Source organism: Aphelocoma coerulescens, chromosome 1, assembly GCF_041296385.1.
Source record: "Aphelocoma coerulescens isolate FSJ_1873_10779 chromosome 1, UR_Acoe_1.0, whole genome shotgun sequence".
NCBI lineage: Eukaryota > Metazoa > Chordata > Aves > Passeriformes > Corvidae > Aphelocoma > Aphelocoma coerulescens.
The window spans coordinates 30,116,167-30,139,766 of NC_091013.1; the positions used below are offsets into that span (position 1 = coordinate 30,116,167).

A 23,600-nucleotide genomic window follows, 5' to 3' on the forward strand; every position below is an offset into this window, starting at 1 on the left:
TCAATTTCATTCTCCTCCTTTCATATTGGCCCTCAGTTCTTTCTACAGGATACTCTATATCACTGTTACACTGAGAACACTTTTCAAAATCTGTCATCAAGAAACATCAACAACAAAACCTCCTACCTTTATGTGCCATGGTCAGTTAACAAGAGTATTAACTTATCCTTGAGGAATTCCTTTAATAATATCTCATTAGCCTATTATCAGGCCAGGGTGGCTGAACACTCAAGAAGGTGCCCAGAGAGGCTGGGGTATCTCTATCCATCAAGATACTCTGAACTCAGCTTGAAATGGCCCTGAGTAACATGATTTAACTTAAAGGTGGCCTTGCTTTGAGCCCAGGGTTGGACTAGAAACCCCCAGAGATCCTTTCTGACCCAAAGGACAATCTGCTTCTATTTCCATTTAAAGGAGAAACTGTCAGCTCCGTCCTCATTCATTTTACAGTCATCCTAATGTAAATCTAAACCTCAGTTTAATGAGTAGTTACATCAACAATCTCCTCTGTAGCCCCCTCCCCAAAGATTTTATAATAGTCCAGTTAAATGAGTTTACTCTAGAAAATAAATTGCCTTATGAAAGAATGATACCAGGTTTTTCCTTGATAAATCATGTTGCATCTCATAGCACATTCCATTTATCTCCATATTTTAAATTATTCTGTCCTTCAAAATCCGTTTTCATAAATCAACTCACTGACCTCCACCTTGTCCCTTTTCCCAAGCAGGTGCACAGATACTTGCTTCCCACAGCACCTTTTTCCATGTAAAATGCAGAGTAACAAAATTCTACATTTTTTCCCACAGATCTGAAATTTCATTAGTAGCCACTCACCTGTCTCTCACTGCTCTGGAAAATGATTAGTCTGATATGTTTATTTGAGGGGCTTGGCCTCCTCTACATTTGCAGGTTTCAGTCTCTTGGTCGCCCTTGACCAGGCCTCCATGGCCAGGTGGTCACCAAAGACAAGTTCTTCATGTCCTTTCACACACTTGGTGCTTTTTTAGGGATGTCCAGCCGGTTTGCAGCATCACTTCCTAAAACCCAGACTCCAATTCACCTGTCTGGGCCCTTAGTGTCTTTCCCTACTCACTGTGCATTGTATCCAACACTGAACTCCTGAGTACACACACACATTTAAACATTCTAAAAAAAGAATTAGTGCTGGAGGTGTACCCAGATTATCTTTTATCTCTACTCCAAACTCACTAGTCTTAAATACTTAATACTACTTATATGTTAGCATAAGTACTTAATATCTGACATACTTTTGCTACCTGCCTGTGGTATGCATAGCATTTTTTCTACTATGACTTTGGTGAGTACCTTCAAGTATGTTCCTTACAGTAAGTTAGCACATTTGTTTTTCTACCCATGGCTTATTTACAACCTGCCTGAGAAAGAAGAAGTCCAGGAGAAAAAAGGTACTACCTGAATGAAAACAGTAAAGAATATCACCACGATAACAGCAGTGATGAACAACTTCTTCCTGGGAAACACAGTAGGAGGAAGCAGAAATACAAGCGAAAAACAAATTGCTCCTCGAAGACCTCCGTAGGCGATAATAAATTGGTCCTTAAAAGTGAGAGGTATTGTCCGGAATACATTAATGATCTGAGTCAGAACAAAAACACCTGAGGGAAAAAAACAGAAATATAAAGAGGAGGGGGAAAAAAAGGGAACTTAAATTACACAGAAGTAGCCCATGATGCTAATATTTGTTTAGAAACATTTCTATTTGCTCCTTACCTTTTATTTGCTTCTTCAATATATATTATTGAAGAAATAAAACATTATTTAGCAGCCTGAAAATACCATAATACTAAATTAAACAGCCTTAGGGACATCATCTTAAACATATTTAGTGAGCTAAACACCTCAGGTCAGCTGGATTTAGGACCTGAAGCAGCTAATAGATCTCCACGAGACAGCTATCTACTAGACTGCACCTCTAGAACAGCAATAATTCTCTGTCAGTATAGACCAAGACTCCTAATTGCTTTTTAATAGGATTTGAGGTGATTTTGAAAACTGGCTTGTCCCTTCCATCAATTTGTGCTTAGAATCCTGCAAACTCCTGTTCACTCAATTTTACTAACACAGACAGGAAGGATGCAGGACTGGGGATGGGGGAGAAGACACCAGTGCAGGCAGGTGAAGGGAGCAAGCATTGGGGGGCAAGAGCTGGGTGGCAACCGGGCTGTTTGGCTGCTTTTCAGCATAAAATATTAATTGTGGGGTTGCAGGTGCAGTAGAAATATAGTCCAAATTTCTGCTCTGTAAAGAGACTTGGGAGCTGGATGTAGGATTGCAGATTAGAGCATGACCCACCTTTGTACATTGAGGGACTGAATCATTTCAGATGACGCCGGGCAGAGGAGCAGGTTTAAGACCTACCAGCCTGCCCTACACTTAGTTCTCTAGGCAAAAGAAAAAGAGCTAGTTCTGCAAATTCAGGAGGGATTGAACAGTTTCTTACAGGTTTGTCTTTGCAATATATACCTGAACACTTCAATTACAGCATTTCCTGGTTTGATACTATTTATGTCAATGACTGGGAAAATCCAAAAGCTAGTAAACATAAATTCAAAACAAAACCAAACCAAAAACAAAGAAAAAAATTAAACAAAAACAAAACCACAAAACCCCACCAAAAAAGCACCACAAAAAACCCCACAAACTTTTTAATTGTTGTATGACTGCTAGTTCTTTCCTCCAAAATTTGCTTATTTGTAAATAAATGTTTACTTAAATACATGTATTGTGATTAACAAGCAGACTGCCTCTCCCTTTAGATGGGCAGGATCAGGACAAAACTGATTTTTAGGTTCCATTTTGGGGAAAGGTGGAAGTTCACCTTGCATGTTACTAATACAAAAACCACTCTACAAACTGATGGGTCTCTGTCTTAAGTTTTGGCATTTTCTACTTGACAAGAGGTAAAACATTTCACTTGCAAAAAATACTGACCCATAGTCTGAGACTTGCTTACCCAGTGCCCTCCAGATTAAACAGAAGAGGAGGGTGAAGCTAACAAAGGCCCAGTTCCACTCATGGTTCTTCCCAACTGTAGACACACCCATGAAGATGAAGATCAAAGTCTCACTGACACTGCTCAGCATCTTCATGAAATATTTTATTGTTGTGTAGGATTTCTGAGAAACATTTTCCTCCACATATTTATTCATGGTCATGGCACAAGCTGTAATCCTAAAAGGCAAACATTATCCCATATTTCATTGGCTTTATGTTATTTTTAACCTCTCTCATATCTAAATAATATTATTCATTTTCCATAGCTCTCTTTAAAATGCAAAGCGTAACTTATTCAATAACCAATCTCAAATTTACAGGCTTAGTGAACCTACAATTTTGGGCATGATTTTTTTTCTGCAATGGGAAGTTTTCTGAGAAGACATCAGTGTATAGAGGGTTTTTTCACATACTAAATGCACATGATCTGTGCAGGGGTCATTTCAACTCTGTTTTGAAAGAGGCAGAAATGAGGAGAGATAGGGACAGCCTTGGAAAACAGGATTTGCTCCATCTTTTGCTGCTGAAGCACATTAGACAGGGTGGAAACTGCACATCCTGGGGCAGGCCAGGACTTCCCTCCTTCCATACCAGCAGTTGTCCCACCTCAGTGGCAGTGACAGTAGTCAGCTCCTCTTCCAAGCAAAGTAAACAGCAAGGCTACAGACAATTTTTCATCCTTCACCAGTTTAGGCCTGCTCTGCCTGCACATAGGGCTGAATAAGAGAAAAACACCACCAGAAATCACACAGGTGCTGTTGCACATTTAAAGCATCTACAAATGAATGAAATGGGCATCTCAGCTGATACATGAGAGGAAAGAAAGGGCTTACTGTAAATACATCTACAAGTCCATTTTCTGTGTTAGCAAACAGAGTTTGTTAATCCTCAGGAAAAGCAAAGAATGACATTACTGGCTGTACATCACTTGCTCAATACGGCTGCCCACGGTACAGGGATGGCTGAGGACCACTCAGCTACACATTTACCAGTTCAAGGGTAATTAGCAGAGCTGGCTGGAGGATAACCTCAAGGTGGTGTCTCAGTATAGGGAAGCACAGTCTGAGTTGACTTGTAACTATCAAGGTGGACAACTAAGGCAACTAAGGTACATTGTGAAACAGCTGTCGTTCCTGGTTCTACTGTCTAGGGCAACAACATCCGCTCTGATTCCCAGTTAAGAACATTATACATATCCATGTACGTGTTCTCAGTCAAACTATGCACACTAAATCTAAACAGAGAAACAGACATGTATTTACATTGTCTCTCTGAATACAGCCAACTTGTCCACGTTTATGTATTCCAGTTACACCAGGTTTTCAGTTTATAATTATTTGCTAACATAGGAGGTATTTCTTCATGCTGAAATCTCTACACTTCTCTCTCTCATGGGGGAGGAGGGCAGGTTTGCTAGCACCCCTGAAAATTTCTCTTGAAATCTCCCAAGTTTTGTGAAGACCTCACTGCAGAAATTCTTCTGCTGAGCATGTCCTGCTTCTAAGCCAAGAGCCCCATCTCTGAACCACTCTGAATCAAACATCCCTGAATGTGAATGGAAATGGACAGGCAGACTGGGGCAGAGCTCAGAAAAACCTCATTGACATTATGAACACACATGCCTGGGCTCTTTCTTCTAAATAAGGAATTTTTTTTTAAATGACAGAACAGCAGGAATCCCAGAAGCAGCAGTAACTTCAAAAGGACCTTCATAGAGTGAACTTCCTTAGCATTTTGCAAGAGGAAGCCCATAGCAGCAGCTCAGGTTGTAGTCACTGCCAGACTCTGAACACACTTCTCCTGATTAATTAAAGTTAGTTTTGTCCAGAAGTTTCCTTCTCTTACATGGAGCCACATCTACATCCCCAAAGTGCCTGAGCAACAATACTTCTGAGGGACAAGCCTGGGAGGACATGTGGACACTGGGAGCGAACACAGTGTAGTCTGCTGACCTCTCCCAAGCAGAAGAGGCCCTGAATGTACATCAGAGTGAATAAAACCCAAGGAAGAGGATGTGATATGGGGACAGATGCAGTCTGATGGGGCAGATAGTGGCTTACAAATACAGGCAGAATAATGCACCTGACCTGGCCTTCACTCTGCACTTTTGTCCACCTATACTTGGTGATAGAGAAGCAGATCTAGTCAGCACAAAATAAAATGTCCATTGCCATGCAAAGACTAGCTCCAACACTAAGCAAACTCAAGTCTAAGAAGGAAGAAAGCCTCACTGAGACTGTCCCAGACCCCCATCTATATTTAGGACTGATAAAATTGTCAGCCCTCTCCTCACTGCCAGCTTATTTCACCAAGGTCCTAAACAGAAAGACCCACTGTGGTCCACAGGTAGCACACTGCCAGGGAAGCAGAGCTCATCCTGGTTACACAGGGTCCACTGCGGAAGATACAATGTCGATTTCATAAGCACACAAGCTTTCTCCCTGATACTCTAAGTAGTTAAGGTAACTTTTCCAGTTTGAGCATGTGGTTGGGACAACAGAAGTCCTGAAATTTTGCCAATACTGACAAACTGATGCTTTTCCCAGCTGTCCTCTTTGTTGCAATCTTCAGTTGCCCAGAGTGGGGACTTACAACAAATCCCACAAACTTATGTGCCTGAGGAAGAAAGCGGGAGGGGACCTGGGCCATGCACGGATTTTGTCCTGACAAGAAGCAGGACATGCACTCAAGCCCAGAAGCTGTCAACACTCCCAGGTTCCTCAGTTTGCACATAGTTCTGATGATCAACCACAAAAGTACATATGCAAATCTTCTCAAATCTACTTAACACTTTGACCCTCCAAAAGTCTCATACTCAGTGGCAAACCAGTTCTTCACAAGCCATAGGCTGCACTGACACACCTACAAACATCTCAGGCTATGCCATGGGTCGTGACAGCTCTCCTGTGTGTACACTGCTTATCTGCACAAGTGTAACAGGTCTGATGCAGCCCAGCTGCTCCAGCCGATGGCACACTCAGTGGAGCCGGCAACTGCAGGGGCAGAAAATGCAAAAGAGCAAGAAGGCAGTGGGTGGGCTGCAAAACAGCCATTTCTAGGGCCACTGTCATTTCAGAGTCCCAAAGCAGCAGCTTAGTGCCCTGAAGCATTAGGACTGTCAGGTCTGCATCAAAGGCACAACAAAACACGCAGTACTATTTATTACCTTCTTAAAATAAAACATTTTCATGATTATAGTAATGTAGGAAAGCCTGCAGCATGGGGAGCGGGGAAGCATGCTCTGGACATGGTTTGGTTTTGGAACCTGAGGTAATGGAGACACTGTAAATAGATGTCTGATAAGAATCTGTCACCATATTAATCAGAATCTTTGCAAGCTGTAACTTAAAACACCTACCTTGCTTAACCACTAGAATTTAAAGGGACAACACTCTTATTTTCAGGCACATTTTGCATTCATTCAATTAGTGTCAAGCAACTGAGGAGTTGTTCAATGCTATAACAAATATAGCAGTACATTAATTGTTACTCTTCAGGTAAGTAATATTCCACAGCTAACCACTGCTCACTTTGAATCAGATATTTCTTTAGAGTATTTTTTTACATTAGAAAAAGAAGTTGAAGTCTCTTTCATTTGAAAATTGTGTGGGGACATAGTGTTAGAATTTAATATAAAATCAATGTCTTTATGCAAGATTTTATGTACATTATTATAATAAGTTCTTCAAAAACCAAATTTTTACTGTCACAATAATCAAAGCCAGAGCTTAGATGTGCTTTATTTTACATTTCTCATCCACATACATTAATTCTGGCTTCCAATTCTGTGACCTGAGTAGTTGCCTTGGTCAAGAAGGGGAAGGGAAAAGCACTTCATTGCAATTAACCTGCAACATTCTGTACTTCTGAAGAATAAAAGTCTCACTGTATAAACAGTACAGTTTCTGTCAGGACTGCAATAAACTAGGCCACTGGGTTCAATCCTCAAGTTTCCTTGACCTACTAAACTTACAGTAGTTTCAATGTTTGCTCCTTTCTGCCTGCTAATTTATTGTTGCAAAAAAAAAAAAAACAAACCAAACCTATATTAAAAGTTCTGCTGCTTCACAGCCTTTATGAGAAATTAGTAAGCAGAAAATGAAGCATTATAATTAGAAATGGAAGCAAGCGAATAAAGCTCAGATTCACATTTGTATGTTTTACACCTGAGATCCTCATTCACACCCAGCTCTAGATACAGTAGAAACTCTTTCCTCTCCTTCTGAAGATTTTCTCACTGCAGCTCGCAGGGACATGGTTCAGTCCCTTCAGTATTTCAGCCAAGTAACCGAGTGCAGGGGTTATATACGGACATTTCAAGAATCGTTTGTTCTTAGAATGAGTACACAAACTTATCAGAAGAGGGACAAGTGCTTTTCATTCCCTTCTATTCCTCTGCTAGTGAATTCCTACTTGCCCAGGAATGAGGCAATCCGTGTAAGTATCTTATTTATTTGGTAACACTGTACGTTCCTGTTCATGTCCTTCCCCTACAGGATGGTACAGCATGTAACCACAAGGTCTCACTGAGGATCTTTATAAACCTGGTAATGAAAGAAGTGGGAATCAGTAATTTAACAGACTCGTGGATATGGGTGAAAAAGGGGAGACCAGGCAATTATTCCTCATAGGCTGAACTGTAAATGGCCAGAGAAGCAAGTAATAAATAAACAATCTCATTTGTAAAGGACATTCCAAGGTCATTTGCTCCAACTACCTTCTCAAAGGAGGGCTGACTTTTAAGTTAGACCCAAGCAATCCTTACATGAATCAGAGTCACTGCAGAAAACGACAGGAAACTCAACACTGGTGTGTGTTTTTGCACTGTGACACAGAGCAAATTACTCCCTGTAGTTCAAAGGCCAATGAAATGTGAAAAGAACAGGGTAGATTTACTCCAAGGGGATGCAGAGATTGCAGGAGCTCCAAGGCTCTCAGCAGCACTGCTGGGATGGGACAGGCTTTATGGCTTACAGCAGCTGAGACCCTACATGGCAGCAGAGAGCCCTTCTGTCTCAGCCGGGATGTTACTGCTGTACACAGTTCTGTCAGCAATTACAAAGTATGCTTAGAGTCAAAAATGGACAGAACATTTTAAAGATAACTCATTTTCTATCGTTCTGTTTGAGGGCAAAAATACTTTGCGTTTTCTCTTCTATTCTGCACCCACTCAGGGGCCACTGCACAAATGAAAATAAATAGGCTGTTAGTGCTGTGGGAAGCACTGGTCTGCTGGTGACAGGCACTGGCATGTGGTGGGTACACGGACCCTCCAGCAGACCCACCATGCCCTTTCCTTTGTGTCCTGGATGCAGCAGGTCCAAATCAGTATTTTCATAAACCCTGACACAACTTTTTCCATGTACAGTTTAGCCACACGTTTTTGGTTCAGAAACCCTTTAAGTATTTGATCATAGGATGTCAAGGACATTTGGCTTAAGAGGTGGAGGAAACTAGAAACCACACAAATGCTATGAATAGAAGCTATGAAAAGAGATGGCACATTTATGAACTCGGTCAAAGTGGATGCATATGGTGCTTTATTTAGGCTCATATCAGAGGAAGAAACCCAGGCAATCTTTAGCTCTTTAGTTACATTAAAGTTCCAACCCCTGCTGTTTCATGGCATATTCCTATTTTTATACTACTGTAATCAGTATAAGTATAATCATTACCTGTAAGTTTCCTTGTAAATCGCCTCCCAGCCCCTGAAAACCTTATACTGGCATGACTATGATATTAAACCTATCTTCACTTGCCTAAAAGATAATAATCAGGTGAGGTATTATCAAGTATTAGTGATACTCAGCGGTAACATCTGAGCTTGCACAAAAAGCTCTGCTCCTAATGCCTGAATGACTCATATTTGCCACTAGAACAATACAAAGTCATTAAAGAAAGTTGGCTTTAAAAATATTACTTGGAACCAGAGCAAAACATTTAAGCATATCAAATGTCATAATGGCTCTTTCTAATGTTGAAGTTGTTACAGTATAAACAGAATGAAGAGGCTGTGCTCTCTTTTTACTGAAGACCAAGAGTGGAAAACCAGAAGTGAAAATATTTCTATCTGTTGGAAGTGGGAAGAAAAATATTATTTTATACATAATGATGCATACAGAGAACATTGTAACACACAGGCACACGTATCAAGATACTAAACTATAGGATTATATCACCATAGGACTGAAAATTTTACATTCACCCAATCTTTATTGTGCCTGTAATCCAGCAGGAGTTTGCCTTAATGATATATACATTGTATTCACTGAATGGTACTTACTGGCTGCTCACATGACTAACTTTTAAACATAGGTTCACAATATATTGGCATCAAAAGAGAAGCCAGCTCATGAAGTTCCCTGCTACCACTCCCACTCCCTCCCTGCCACCACTGCCCCTACATCACCATGGGCCACTCCTCACCCATGCCACTATGACTAGTTGAAAGGTCACATGAGGACACAGGTCACCAAAGTGACCTGGGTTAAAAATAAGCCCACTGAAAATACAAGTGACTATTTTTAACTTGGAACATTTCAAGGATATGGCTTATGATGTGATGCCATGAGCAGTTTTAGTGACACAGCTGGTGTGGTGGCAAGCTGAGAGAATGGGGTGGAAGCGGGAGGGAAGAGGCCGGAAATCCTCAAGCCAGCAACTCTGCCATGCACTGTGGAACAATGCCACATGGCAAGGTTTGCAAAATCTGATCCTCTCTCCAATTTCCTTTGGCATTCTTACTTGGATGCTATGATTACTGAAGTTTGGGGTACTTACGCCATGATGCCCGAGAGATGAAACATTTCAGCTGTTATGTATGACAAGTAACTGTACAGGAAGACAAAGAGTGGCTCAATCACTCGGATTTTATGGGTGAAACGGGTGGTAAAGGCTGCTACAAATCCCAAAAGGATTCCAATCAATACTCCACCGATCCCCACTATAAAGAAGTTAGCAATCCCAGCGAATATGTCAATAACCTTAATTGTGCGCATCTGGCAGAAAGACTTGAACAAATTGTACAGGACCTATGAGGAAAAAGAAAGCACATTATCTTTTTGAACTATTCTCAATTTCCCTTCATGCCATTATGTTCCTCTGCTTAAAAGTTGCACTTGAATTTCTCTATCTACCTTGAATTCACTTTTTAGATATGCTGTTATTTATCTCTGGCATATTATTTGTCATCCATATATACCGGGGAGATAGACAAAGACAGATAAATATAACTACTCCCATTTTTGCAAATGGGACAGATTTCTTAACCTGTGCCACTCTGGGGGCCAGGAGCATAAAACTATCTAATTCTTCTTTAGTTCTTCATTTACTTACAGAGCTTCTAATTTCTCCACTAATGTCCATTTCAGATTTTCCCCAGATTAAAAGAAATAAAACAGAAGGAGAAAAAAAACCCACCAGTTTCATAACCAGTGAAAAATCAGGTTATTTTCAAATCTGTTTGATCTACATGACACTGAGAGGTAGAGTACTGAACTAGACCACAGATTCATCTAAACTGGTGGGATAGGAGAGGGTGTAGGGGGGGCTGGGAACAGACAGTGAGCACCTCAAGGAGTAAAAGAAACATGGTATTCATGAAGCCATCTCTCTTGCTCAAAATTATCGACCACTAGGAATCCAATGGTTTAAAGGCTGTTCAAAATAGCAAGTATTTCTAGAGATTTGAATTTCATTGCCGTTAAAAAACCTGTTTCCAGGTGTTTGCCCAGTTTAATTTTCAAAGTGTTTATAACCATCCTCCAAAACAAACTAGGTCAATGGGATTATCACGTTTTCTTAGCCAGAGACCCTTTTTGTTTTATACAGGAAACAGTACAACCTAAAGTACACATCTCTCTAATATCCGGTATTTTAGTTTCTCCAAAACAGAAAACAGTGGAATCAGTTACTCATAAAGAAACCTTAAAGGGTTGCCCCATCTGCAGACTCACCTGGGAGATTCAACCCTCCCCTGGTGCTGCATGTATGCTCCCAGCCCTGCAGTACCAGGATGGCTACACTGTCCCCTTGTACAGAGCTAACTTTGGTCACAGGCACCTAGTCCCATCACAGTGGGTTCACAGGCCAAGCCAGTGAAGACCAGTCATCTTAGACAGCTTGCAGGAGTTAAACCTCTGCTTTCTTTCTGGACTTCTTAGTAAACCAAACAGGTTTCTCTATCAGGAATGCTACTTGAGAGAACAATGTTTTATCAGTACTTGCATTGTGCTAACAAAGTAGGTGTTTGAGTAGTGGCTGTGGAAGGATTTCTCATGTTTGCAGTCTAGTTCTCTCTCACAGGACAGAACATAAGCTGTTCAGCACTTCTTAGTCAAAACTGGGTAAGTCTTACAGAACTAAGGGTTTAATGCAAAGACACGGCTTATTATGGGTCGTTTGGGCTAAGTGAAAGAACTGAAACAGAAAAGAAAAAATATATTCCAGAGCAAGCATGAAAATAGAAGGTTAAATGAAACCTAGAATAGTTACCAGTAATTTTCATTACAAAGCAGCAAATACAATAATAGCAGGATTATGATTCTATTTATTTGATAACAGTGATCTCTCAGGATGAGTCCCCTTGGGAGAAGTCTCCTTTTTCATCTGGACAAACCCCCTGCTGCTCTGAGGCAGACTCCCAGCCTTTTTGACCCATTCCATGTTACTGTGTACTCTGCAGGACAAGAAAATAATGTCATAGGCTCCACAGTTTTTCCACCTGTTTTGATTTGTGGACCTTATGGATTTGCATGGAGAGAAGTATACCAGAATTAAACCTACTGACAGTAGGAGTGCCTTTGCTGGTTACTTTACAAGGTCCTCTTGTTCCACAGACTCCCAGGACTCCTTGCACAGACTGAAGAATACTGTTGACTTGAGTTGTGTGCAAGGAGTTTCCCTGAGTCACTTGTTGAAACTTGGGACGATCCCAGAGTTGTGTTTTTCTCTAAGATACCTGCAGAATTTGACCTGGCAGGATACTCTCTTGGTATGTATTACAGAAGCTGACTATTTTCTTTAATTGGAGTTTTAAATACTATTTTTTACATTTTAAAAAATAACTATATAAATATATACAAGGCTAGCCTCTAAAGTAAGAGAACTGCAAGGTTCTTGTAAAGAAGCAAAGAATTTTATCTATCCAAGCCTTTCCTAACGTCACCTCATCTTCACAGCAAAGTATACCCCCTGCAAATAGAATGGAGCCTGTTGCTCCACATGGAGACATCTTCATAAATATCAAGTCTAATGCCGTAAGTTATTTGAAAGAAGAAAAGCAATTTTCTCCTGTGTACCTCAGCCATGGTAAAAGCAGCAGCTATGACTATGGAATGTAATGAACACGATTTTAACCTCATTCCCATTGTTTATTTACACTGTTGCACATGAGATCAAAATCAGGTTCGTTTCCCATTCACTCTACAGCAGTTCAGTTTTACTGAGCTTTCTCTAAACTTCCAAGTGCATTAAACAACAACTCTGGTGACATTTTTAATGCATTTGGTATGAGTACAGGGGAATTTTCTGACGTTCAAGATTTCCATTAACTCAATAGCCTTCAGGTGAACTCACTGAAGGTCACACCAAGCAGTATTAGTCACTGATCACTTTTTAATCTTGTCTCAGAGTATCTCTGAAACACTAATTGCTTATTTTCCTCAGTTCTCAGTTATTAAGTTTTTAATTCTAAAATTACTTTAAAGCACTCTAAAATAATGTTGTCAGCAGAGGCAGAATACAGAGTATTTCTGTAATGTTTTCTAACATGGGAATAATATTATTATAATGATGCTGGCTCCTTCTTTCTGATTTTAAGCCCAGAATTGGAGTTTGAACTGCTAACACTCAGCTGTGATCTTACCATTTAATATCACCTTGCTAGTTCTGTCTAACAGTTTTTTGGTAAAACACCAACTCTGATCAAGAATCCAATTGTCAAACATTGTCCTCTGCCAAATTCAAGCTCCAAAGTTCCACCAGTGGAGGAAATGGAACATTCAAATGCACAGACATATTGCAAAAACTATTAGGTATGAAAGACCATCTGAAAAATGCAGCAGAACTGATATTCTTGAGAAAACACACCTTTCTTTCTATACAAGATGAAGGTGTAGTAGCACCTTCCCTGAAAAGGAAAGCATAGGTGACACTGCTATTCTAATAAAAGCACCTTTAGTAAAGCCACCCTGTTTTGCACTGCCTATCTGCGTAACCCCGGGTTTTTGATACTGCACTGGCCATAGGAGTTAGGTGGCTTCCATGAACGGCCAACCTACATTCAACTCCCTTCCTACTTCATCCTCACATCCCACTTCAGGTCCTGCCAGGGCTCAAGGGCTCCAGCAGATGAAAGCTGAAAGGTTCTGAGCTCTGCTGGTTGTAGATTTTATCAGCTCCCCCTGTAAAACAGGGGCAGAGGAAGGGAGAGTACATAACATCACCTCCTCAGAGCACATCACTGAGAGCCCAGCAAGGGCTGCTCCAGCAGCACCTGCTATGGGCAGGGAAGGCAAGGTCCTCTAAGGGCAGCCCCAGGAATCTGTGTGGCGGCCCGGGTCACATTCTAGGTATAATCACATGATTGCAGGTGTGCAAAAACATAACAAGGAACCATTAACAAACCAATTCTGTGCATGTGGAAACAACTTGATCTCTGTCCAAGTGCTACCTTCAAGCGATAGGAAGTAAGACCAAAGGTACTTTACATTCCTTTCTCTCCTTCATAAATATATGTAAGGCCAGTGCATTACTGGACTGTCCCTACAGTTATCTTCCCTCTGTTAGGGCATCTGGGGAGGTAGGCCATAAGGAAACCTCCAGAGAAGGCAATAATGATGCCTACAGGAAAGCTACACATTAAATTGCCATGCCAGCCCCTATAAAAATGGTGGTTTAGAGAAATTTGCCTTTGGGAAATAGCACATATGAATATGCCAGTCATCAGGATGCAGGGTTTTCCTAGCAAATCATGCAGTACTAATTGCTGCTCCAGTGGCTGACTTTGTGATTGAAAAAAGTGATTTTGTTTGGAAAAAATCCACCAAACAAGTTTTAAGTAACTAGATCCTTTCCCTCTAGAAAAAAATCTTGTATGAAGAGACATCCATCACACAAGTGGCCATTAAGAGTGACTAGAGACAGACCCTGCCATGGCTGAACTGCTAAGCCTTTTGAAACTCAGTATGTACACCTATTTATTTACAGGACTGGCTTAAGTATCATTTTAGCATTGGCAGGCAGTTCCAACTATAAGCTAATGAGAAAAGCTAGGCTTTAAGGCAAGCCCATAAGAGGAGATGCAATTCAGCTGACTGGAAAGCAACAGATTCAGGTAAAGCATGCAGTGTAAGTGAAAAAATAATATAGTATTCCCACAGACACACAAGATTTTATCAATACCAAGGCTCAGAATAAATGATGACTTAAACATGTGTTAAGGAGGTGAGGAAAAGTCCAAGAAAAGGGAAAAACAGGTGAGGTAAAGTCCAAGAAAAGGGGAAAACAGAAGGACAATTGTGCATAGAATGGGACAGGAAGAAGCAGCCAGGGACAGAGACAGGAAAGTGCAGACCCAATTCACGAATCTTTCTGATCCTTCCAGCATATGAAAAATGGGGCCTCTATGCCTCACAACACAGAAAGCATGCTAGGACATGCTTGGCATGGTCAGGATTTCAAGGCATGGGTAAATGGGAGTAATGCCCTAGACACAGTGTCATCAGGTACAAATGGGGGACACTGCAGGCGATAATGGAATTTCAGATTGCTGTCCTCAGGTCACCAGCACCACAACCCTAGTTCAGCTAGTTAATGATTAGAAATTACTGCCTCCAGGTGGCTGTCTTATCTGTAGCCTGGGATATATGTATTGGTGGTTTCAGGGCAGTTCCAAGTGGATGGGCATATGCAAAAAGTTAACCTCAGCCACGTCCTGTGCTATCTCCATGATTTGCCATCCTCCCCATTAACACACTGTGACATCCACACTGGCCCGTTCCCTTTCCTGCCCAACATTTCTGCAGGTGAGGAAAACAGAGAGTTTCAAATTACAGAAGTAACAGAATTACAAAGATACAGAAACTAGAGTGATCAGGTAGTAAAATCCCTACAGTAAATATGCTACCATTACTCTCACGTAGTAAGACCACTGTGGTTTCTAAATCAAAAGTTTAAAGAATTAGATAGTCACATTGGCACCCCTTGACTTCCATCTATTAGCAAACTGTAATAAGCAGATACAAAGAGCTACAATGGAGTGGCATGTAAACAATCATTCATCATTTTTATCAATTAATCATTTATCAAGTAACTTACCACAGTTATAGCATCATTCAGCAAAGACTCTCCAAACACCAGGATATAAAGCTGCTCATTGACATGGATATTTTCAAAGACGGCTAACACCGCCACGGGATCCACAGCTGAAATGAGGCTGCCAAAGAGCAAATTCTGCAGCAAAGTGATATCAGTCAAACCAAATGCACTGATCTGGCAAATTCCATAAAGGGAAATTCCAATGCCGATGGCATTCCAGAGTGTACCCACCACAGCATACCAGAATATGGTACCAAAGTTCTCAAAGAACAGACGAGTTGGCATAAAATATCCAGCGTCGAGTACAATGGGTGGTAACAGATACAAGAAAAACACGTCACTGTTCATTACAGGTGGGGACTTCTCCTCTGCTCCAAAAATAATCCCACCAAGAAGCAATCCAACCAGAATAAGGAGACAGCTTTCAGGTACTATTGAGGGCAACTTGTGATAGAGATGAAAGCCTTCAAAGGAAATTCAAACACAAGAAAGGGAAATGATTACTTGTACTGAATCTGTAAGATTATTCTGGATTCTGTTGTCTTCATTTCTATGCTAAACAAACAGCGACTGCAGAGCAATTTCATTTTCGTTGCAAAGACTGAACTGGACATCCATAATGGGTCAAGGCAAATATGTTGGCTAGCATAGTTAATTCTATTGATTTGGTGGAGAGATAAATTAATAGGTAGACATTCCACTTAAGAGCTAGGCTGGATGGAGCAACTGTGTGTAAGGGTTCTCTGTGAAACTGTGGGGTAATTTTTAAAATGTGGAATCCTCCAGAAACACAAATGAAATGCTTCTCTAGGGCAAATTACATCTAGATAGAGAAAAAAAAATCATACTAACCACTTCTTCCTCTCTGGACAGCTTCACAAAGGAGTTTAAAGAGTACATTAATTTCATTTTTACTTTTAAGAGTCTCAAAGCTAGGGAGGGGAACTAGCACATGTGACCTGCACCTAGTCACCCATGATCACTTCCCCTACGACAAGGAGGGAGCATTTACAGATACAATTATTATTTTTAGTGAAGCCTCCAAATTAATTTCACAAGAATCAACATGTTTTCCATAAAGTGACAGTAAGCTGTAGCCTGTATTATTATATTCATTCTTCTGTATCATATGAATTGTGGTAGAGTCAGGATTCTCTCATAAAAATCTGTGCAAAGTACTGAAGAAACGAATTTTAAAAGATTACAAATGTGGACTTAGAGGTTGAATGTTACTTAGCCTTCTAAAACTCTCAAAGCCATGCAGTTTTGATTTAAAGATTCTAGTTACTTATAGAAGTTGGCTGTTGTAAGGATAATTCTGGTAATGAGTGGGAAAAGTTTTGAAGGAGCTTACTCTGGCCAATCTAATGGAATGATCAACCTTATGCACCAAGGTCACATTCCAGGTCCCAGCGATGCCAATCTTTTCCAGACTCCTCCTTATCTATATTTGGCCCACATAATTATATAGAAATTGATCCACACCCACAAGATCCCACAATCCCTGCCTGACTAAAAAGCATTTAAATTATTTTAAATGAGAGCTGCACGGAAACACTGGGTGTGGTAATAACGGGCGTCTATTTCAGTAAAACTATTTCAGTAAAAATCCCACCTGTAGTTGAAACAGTTAAACTACTGCAGTCTTCATATAGTTTACATCTAGTTTACCATTTACATCCAGTTTACATTTCCAGTTTTGGGGTTATGTATCTTGTAACACCTATTTTGTTAATTCTCCTTTCACCATGGATTTTTTTTCCAGTTAAAAGAAAGCCTGAACTTATAATTAGGAAAAACAAATTGTTAAGGAGCAAGAGGAAAGCTGTTTTAATCTACAGACTTTTTACTTATATATTCTGTAACTATTAAAACTATTTTTAAAAGCAAGCAGCTCAAGTTGCATTTTTTTTCCTTTTTGAATGAACACAGACTGCTTTCAATAATTAGAAACACAGCCTATGTGACTCATTAGAAGGACTGCCAAATTCATTGCAATTCTTCAAAACCAGAATCACCAATGTCCTATTTTGGCAGAACAGGTAACGATCCTGGAAAAATCAAGAATTTGCAGTTGACTCTTCACCTTTCAGCCTCTTCCATATAGACATTTTATGATTTATCTTAGTTTCTGCAGTGACAGAAATAGAATTCCTATTCAATGGTCAGGAAGTTTCCCCTGAGTAAGTAGGTTTTGCCAAAAGTTTTTTTAAACCCTTCAAAAGTAAATTTTAAATCATTTCCTTAATAAAAATTCAAGAGGAGGGAAATCTTGTAAATGCAGCTTTTGATGAAAACAAAAATAGTCCCAACCGCTTGTAATGCAATGGCAATGAAATGTCTACTGTGAGTAAAAAAATAAAAATCTTTTCTTTTCTTCTTTACAAGTCACTCTGGAAAGTTCATAGCCTGTCAGAGATTTGGGATTCCACCTCATTCTTAAAGGTAATGGAAAGACTCCCACTAAGCTAAACATGCTTTTGATTCATGTAAACAGCATCAAAATTCTTGGAAGACTTCCTGCCTACGTGAAAAGTATTCAAGGATGATTAGGGACAGACTATGGTTCCTGATTTGAAGACAGAGAGCTAGGATTTAGAATCCAGAGCACATCAAGTCGTAGCAGATGCCCTGCAGGATGAGGGACATCTTCCCTGCTCTGCTGGATTCACAGCCACAGGGTCAGGAGTGCCCTGGGAGCAGATCCCCTGCAGTACAGAAATACTCAGACTTTCATGCTGAATGCAGGACTACAGCTACTTTCTTCTCCTCTGACCCTGTTCTTGGGCTTCAGATTATGCAGTGACTCAGCTTCAACAGCATGAAAGATGCTTATTGAGTAAACATCCTCCATATATCATGGCAAAAATGGCAGTAGGACACTTGCCTAAAGTGCAAGTTTGGTATGTTTCAAGTTAAAAGACCTTAGAATCCCAGTTTCCTTCTTTTTTGGGGTGAATTCCAGTGCTTTCTGATGCTGGAAATGCCACTAAATGAGTACCTCTGAACAGCTTAAACCTTCTTTCAGGAGAGCAGGGTTGGAAGGGTATCAGCTCAATAGTCAGAAGAAATACCTCTCGTGCATTTGTGATTAAACGTAAAAGTAATGGGAATCTGGATCAGTTACACAACATTCTGTAGGTCTGGTAGCATAAAAATTAAGTAAAACTGGGCATTAAGTATACTAGTCTTACTACTTAGACACTCCAGCATATTCAGGTGCAATGGTCCCATCTAATATACTCATGGAGTCCATCAGCACGTGAGTAACACACCTCTAGTATCAATACACAAAAGAAGAAATAAGTAGAGGTAGTTATAAAATAATTCCATTCAAGGCAATTTATTAGATTTCAAATTGTGCTCATGTCCTATACTAGAATAAAAAGCACCACGTTCTTAATGTCTTTGTGAAAATGTATCTTGTCAAAATGTTCAAGTTCTGCTTGACAGCCTCAGGTTTTCCTTTTTATGCTTTCTTGCTCCCTCTAAACCAAGCCTACAGTGACATGATCACAGGCAGGATCAGACAAACCTTTCAGGTAAATTCCCTATAAAAATTGGCAAATACTGGAACATTTCAGCTCTGGTGAAACTGCACTTCTGTGAAAAGATATTTGCTAAAAGATTCATAACTAGGTGCTGCAGTTGAGTTTTCTTTGGGATCTTTCACACACTGAGAGAGCTGTTATTACACAGGACCCTATCTTCTGAGTTCCTCACAGCTGAAAAGACCTTAGGGATCTGTTCATGAAGGTTTGATACTCGGCGGTGCCAAGCGTAAGCATTCAGTGCCTAGCCCCAGAAAGGAATTTGTGATGCCAGATTAAGCACCGAAGTTTCCTGGGCAGTGCAGGAGTCTCGAGGTGGATTTCACGCTGCCTGGCATGTCAGGGGCAAGATGCCTGTGCTGCCCAGCAGGAAATGATGAGGAGAGGAATGCATCAGAGAGGCTCCTCTCTCAAAGGGCCACTCTTGGGGCTACAGGCAGTGACATGGGCTGGGAAACCCATATTCATCCTTTTGAATCGAGACACTTGTAGTAACCAGTAGGACATGGCAGAGCAGCATTTAGGTATCTAGGCAGTTCGAAACTGCCTATCTGGGCTACCCTCAATAGAAAAGATGGCACAAACCAGTGAAAATTTCACATGGAATGTGACTTAGGAGCAATGGGAGCCTGACCTGGGAAGGTTTACCTGATGCACTCACTGGATAAGGAAGCACAGACAGAGCTCCAGGAGCAAGAACTGGATGTTCCTAATTCCAGTCCCGGAGTCAGGGCGCCTGCAGATAGGTGTGGTGAAGCTGAGAACTGCCACACCTAGGGCCACTCCTGGATCTGGCCCTCATTGCTCCGCGCACACGCACTGACAACAGCATGCCCTAGATTAGCCACACTTGCTTTCATTTGGTGTAACTGAAAGGTTTTTAAAATTATATGCATTTTTCTTCAGCTGTGCTGTTTGCTTGCTTACTTACTAGAGTCACACTGGAAAATTAAAGTAGTCAGGCAACATTTTTTTTGTTTTAACTCTTTAGATGCCTATGCACTGGCAAAATATCATGATAGAATGTATAGTCTTACAGAAATTATGTATTATTGTGTCTGTATGTGTATTTACATGTTTCAAATGGCTTACCTTTTAATAAAAACCTTTAATAAAACAGAAACTTTTTCAATAGTTTTAGCTTATTCAAGAGTTTTTGCTTTATCTAAAATCAGAAGCCAGAGCAATTTCCAGTACTCACCGGGCTAAGTTCTGACCCGACTCCCTGTTTTCTGGTTATTACAGTTCATATTATATTTGAGTGTATCATATTTGAACTCTGTTCTGATTCTGCAAACACCTAAGTGCATACTTAAGACTAAGCATGCACCTTTAATGCATTAAGATACATGCATCAGGATACATGCCTGCTTAATGGCTGCAATGCACAGTATTTCTGCAGGAAGTAATGACGGCAGACCAAGTTACTTGGGTCAAGGATCAGGCCTCCAACTACAGTGTTAGCCATGGCAGAAGGTGAGTACAAATTTTTGGGTTTTCAGAATTCTAATTACCTGATCACCGACGAAATTGTGACACAGTCTATTTAAATTTCACAAGCAGAGGTTAAAATTTTTAACTTTGATAAAAATGTTTTGTCAGAATGAGCATGATGGTATTTTTTAAGGTAATCTGTGCTGCAAAGTCAGAGTTCTGAATGTAACAACTGCAGTGTGGGTAAACTTACTTATTCGGTCCCAGAGCTTTATTCCTTACATTGTCCTCTAGGTAAGAAGATACAAAGTTCAAAACTCATAGAGATTTACTGCAATTTAAATAGCTGTCTAGCACACTATTACCTGACATTTTTTAGACTATTATGATGTACACCTTTCTCTGTTTGGGACATAGAAGTTAGCTAAAAACGTGATATATAAGCTGTACAAAACTCATTGAAACTATGCAATGCAAATGTTTTCCACATGAGGGAAGAGGTGGCCTTCCTTACTCTTAAGAGTGCTGTCTTTTATATCGTTCTCGGGACATAAGTGAATGGTGGAAAATCAGAGTAAGAAGGAGGCATACTCTACCCTCATAAATATTTTCTTTTCATCGATCCGTTGTTCTGTTTTGAGACTGTCATTATACCCGGCGTTATTTTAAGAAAAAGAAGACCGTGCTCAAATGACAGCAGAGAGATCAAGAAAAAGTCAGTCATGCACCGGGTGAACTCCGGGTTTTACGGTCCTCGTAGTCCGGGGCTGACCGGTCTATTTTCTCCTCCGCACCTTTCCTAACTGAGAGAACCCCGACTCCTGCCAGCCAAATCCCGCCCGGACATCCCGCTCCGCGGAGGAGCATCAGCCCCCGTCCGCCCGCCCGCCCCGCGCCCCCCGCGGCGGGCGCGGACCGCCCCAGCCCGGCTGTGCGCGGCGGCCCCGGGAGCGGCGGCCGGCCAGGTACGGGCAGGGAGGGAGGGTCGCCCCACGGCCCCGCTCACCGATCTTGGCGAGGGAGGCCAGCAGGATCCAGAGGGTGATCTCGAACGGGATTTGCACGTGGGGGTAGTCCAGGGTGAAGACGTGAAGCCGCGTCTCCTCGAAAGCGGTGCCGCTGGGGCTCGGAGGGGTGCCGGTGCCCATCGCCGTGGCACCGGGCAGCTGCCCTTCCGAGGTGGCCCGCGCCTCCGCCGCGCCGGCCGCCAGCGCCGCCAGCACCGGCAGCAGCGCGGGCACCGGCAGCAGAGGCGCGGCGGGGCGCGGGGGACCGCGGCGGCTGCCCATGGCGTCCCCGCTCCGCTGCCCTACAGCCCCGCGCCGGCCGCCGCCACCATCCCCGCCGCCGCGGGCACCTGCCGCCGCCGCGGCCCCGCCGGCCCCGCCTCCTCCCCGGTGACTGGGCGAGTCCCGGCCCGGCGCCGCCGGCCGCCCGCAGCGCTCCGCTCCCCCCCGGGCCGCCCCCGGGGCCGCCCCCGCGGGGCCAAGCCGCGGGGTAGCCCCGCCGCAGCCTCCCGGCCGCCGCCCCCGCCGCCCCCGGCTCCGGCCGGCCGCCGGCAGCCTCCGCGGCAGCGCCCGGGAGGGACCCTGGTCCTGTGTCCAGGTCCCGGCCGCCGCCAGGTGCTGCGCCGTGAGCGGGCGCTCGGGCACCCCGGGACCAGCTCCCGTCCCTCAGCACCTGCGAGGATGAACGGGGCTGCACAGGTGTAGGCAGCGCCGGGGAGTGTTCCTTTAACTGCAGATTACTCTAAGAGAGATATGTATGCAGTCATATAAGTACATACATATATATTTATATAAACTAATCTAAGGTGTCAACACACTCTATATGGATACGCCTGTAGATACATATACAGTCTCTACATACGTATATCTAAAAGCAATTTGTGGACTTTATATGTATGTATGTACATCTCTACACATTCATGTAAAAAAAAATATATATATGCATATGAATGCTTATATGTATATAGTAATAAAGTATTTTTACATATGAATATGTGTGTATGAACATATGTATTTTGCCATTACCAAATACAGAAAAGGTGTTTCTACCACATATATGAAAGACAGCATTCTGTTCACACTAATTAAAACTCTCTTAATTTGGAGAGTTAAAAGACTACACACTGTATACATGTATGTATGTAGGTTCATATATATGTAGATCCATGTTCTAGAATATAGACATTTTATATTCCATGATACTTAGTTATATAGTATATTATATATTTAATAAATAAAATAATGTATATTGTCTATATGTTTCCACCTCTCAAGCAAGTGATAGGAACAATCCCATTTCTGTTAATTAAGAGATATAAATTCTATTAATTCAGGGAGTTAAAAGTGCACACTGTATAAGCATATGTGATTGCTCATTCATGTATTCTCATGTATGTGTATATATATATATGACTGATAATATATTTATGTACGTGCAAGTGTGTGTTGCAAATACTGACCATGTGATTTGCAAAATCCTGTTTCTGAAGGCACTGGGAGCTGATTCCATCAGATACTGCTGGGCACCACGTTTCTGTATTTCCTAAAAGAATGGAATCTCACCCATGATTTACTCATGACTTCACCACATATGAGTAAGACAGTATTCCAAAGCTCAAACTCATAAAATCTTTACAGCACACCATTCTGCATGCCTCTATAGCAAAGCATGTCTTTCTTGACTTCCAATAAAACTAAAGCAGGAAGTGGGAGTTATTTTTTTCACACATTTATCAGTGGCTGCTGTTTCTGAAGGGTGTTAAAGTTCAGAATCAATTAGCTGAATACCTGTAGTTGTCATTTAACTTCAGAATCTGAAAAAGGGCACTAAGCCTGTGGTTTCAATGACAAGTTTTAAGACATAATATTTATAAAGAAATGTTCATTATTTATCTACAATTCAGTCAGGAAAACATATTTTAATATCAAACCAGTATATTCACCATCTAACTTTCTAGCACAATGCAATATCTTCATATCTTCTTTTATTTGTTTTATTACATTCTCTGAAATAGGGGAAACACATAAATATTGCCAGTTCTGAGGATATTTCCTTTATATGGAAAAGGAATACGAAAAGAAAATGGTCTTTAATTTTTTAATCTCCTTGTCCCAGTCAGACCATCCATAAGAAGAGAAGTCTAACCCTCAGGTGAAGGAGATACCTTTATTTATTATAAATAATAAATTTAATTCAGTCTAAAATTATAAGATCTGTAATGGTACTTGCATGTCTCATTTTATGACCTTTTCT

At 41.4% G+C, this 23,600-nt stretch overlaps 1 protein-coding gene across 1 annotated transcript in view; it reads right to left on the reverse strand.

Moving 5' to 3' along the window:
- SLC9A2 (solute carrier family 9 member A2) overlaps positions 1–21,643 on the reverse strand; it is a 37,410-nt gene extending 15,767 nt beyond the window's left edge. The window contains exons 1-5 of the mRNA XM_069005427.1: positions 21,346–21,643; positions 15,355–15,818; positions 9,817–10,067; positions 2,996–3,213; positions 1,435–1,637 (exon numbers count right to left, since the gene is read on the reverse strand). Coding sequence (XP_068861528.1) covers positions 1,435–1,637; positions 2,996–3,213; positions 9,817–10,067; positions 15,355–15,818; positions 21,346–21,628 — 1,419 coding nt within the window. The 5' untranslated portion in view covers positions 21,629–21,643. The remainder of the gene's footprint in view (positions 1–1,434; positions 1,638–2,995; positions 3,214–9,816; positions 10,068–15,354; positions 15,819–21,345) is intronic.
- Positions 21,644–23,600: the final 1,957 nt, after the last annotated feature.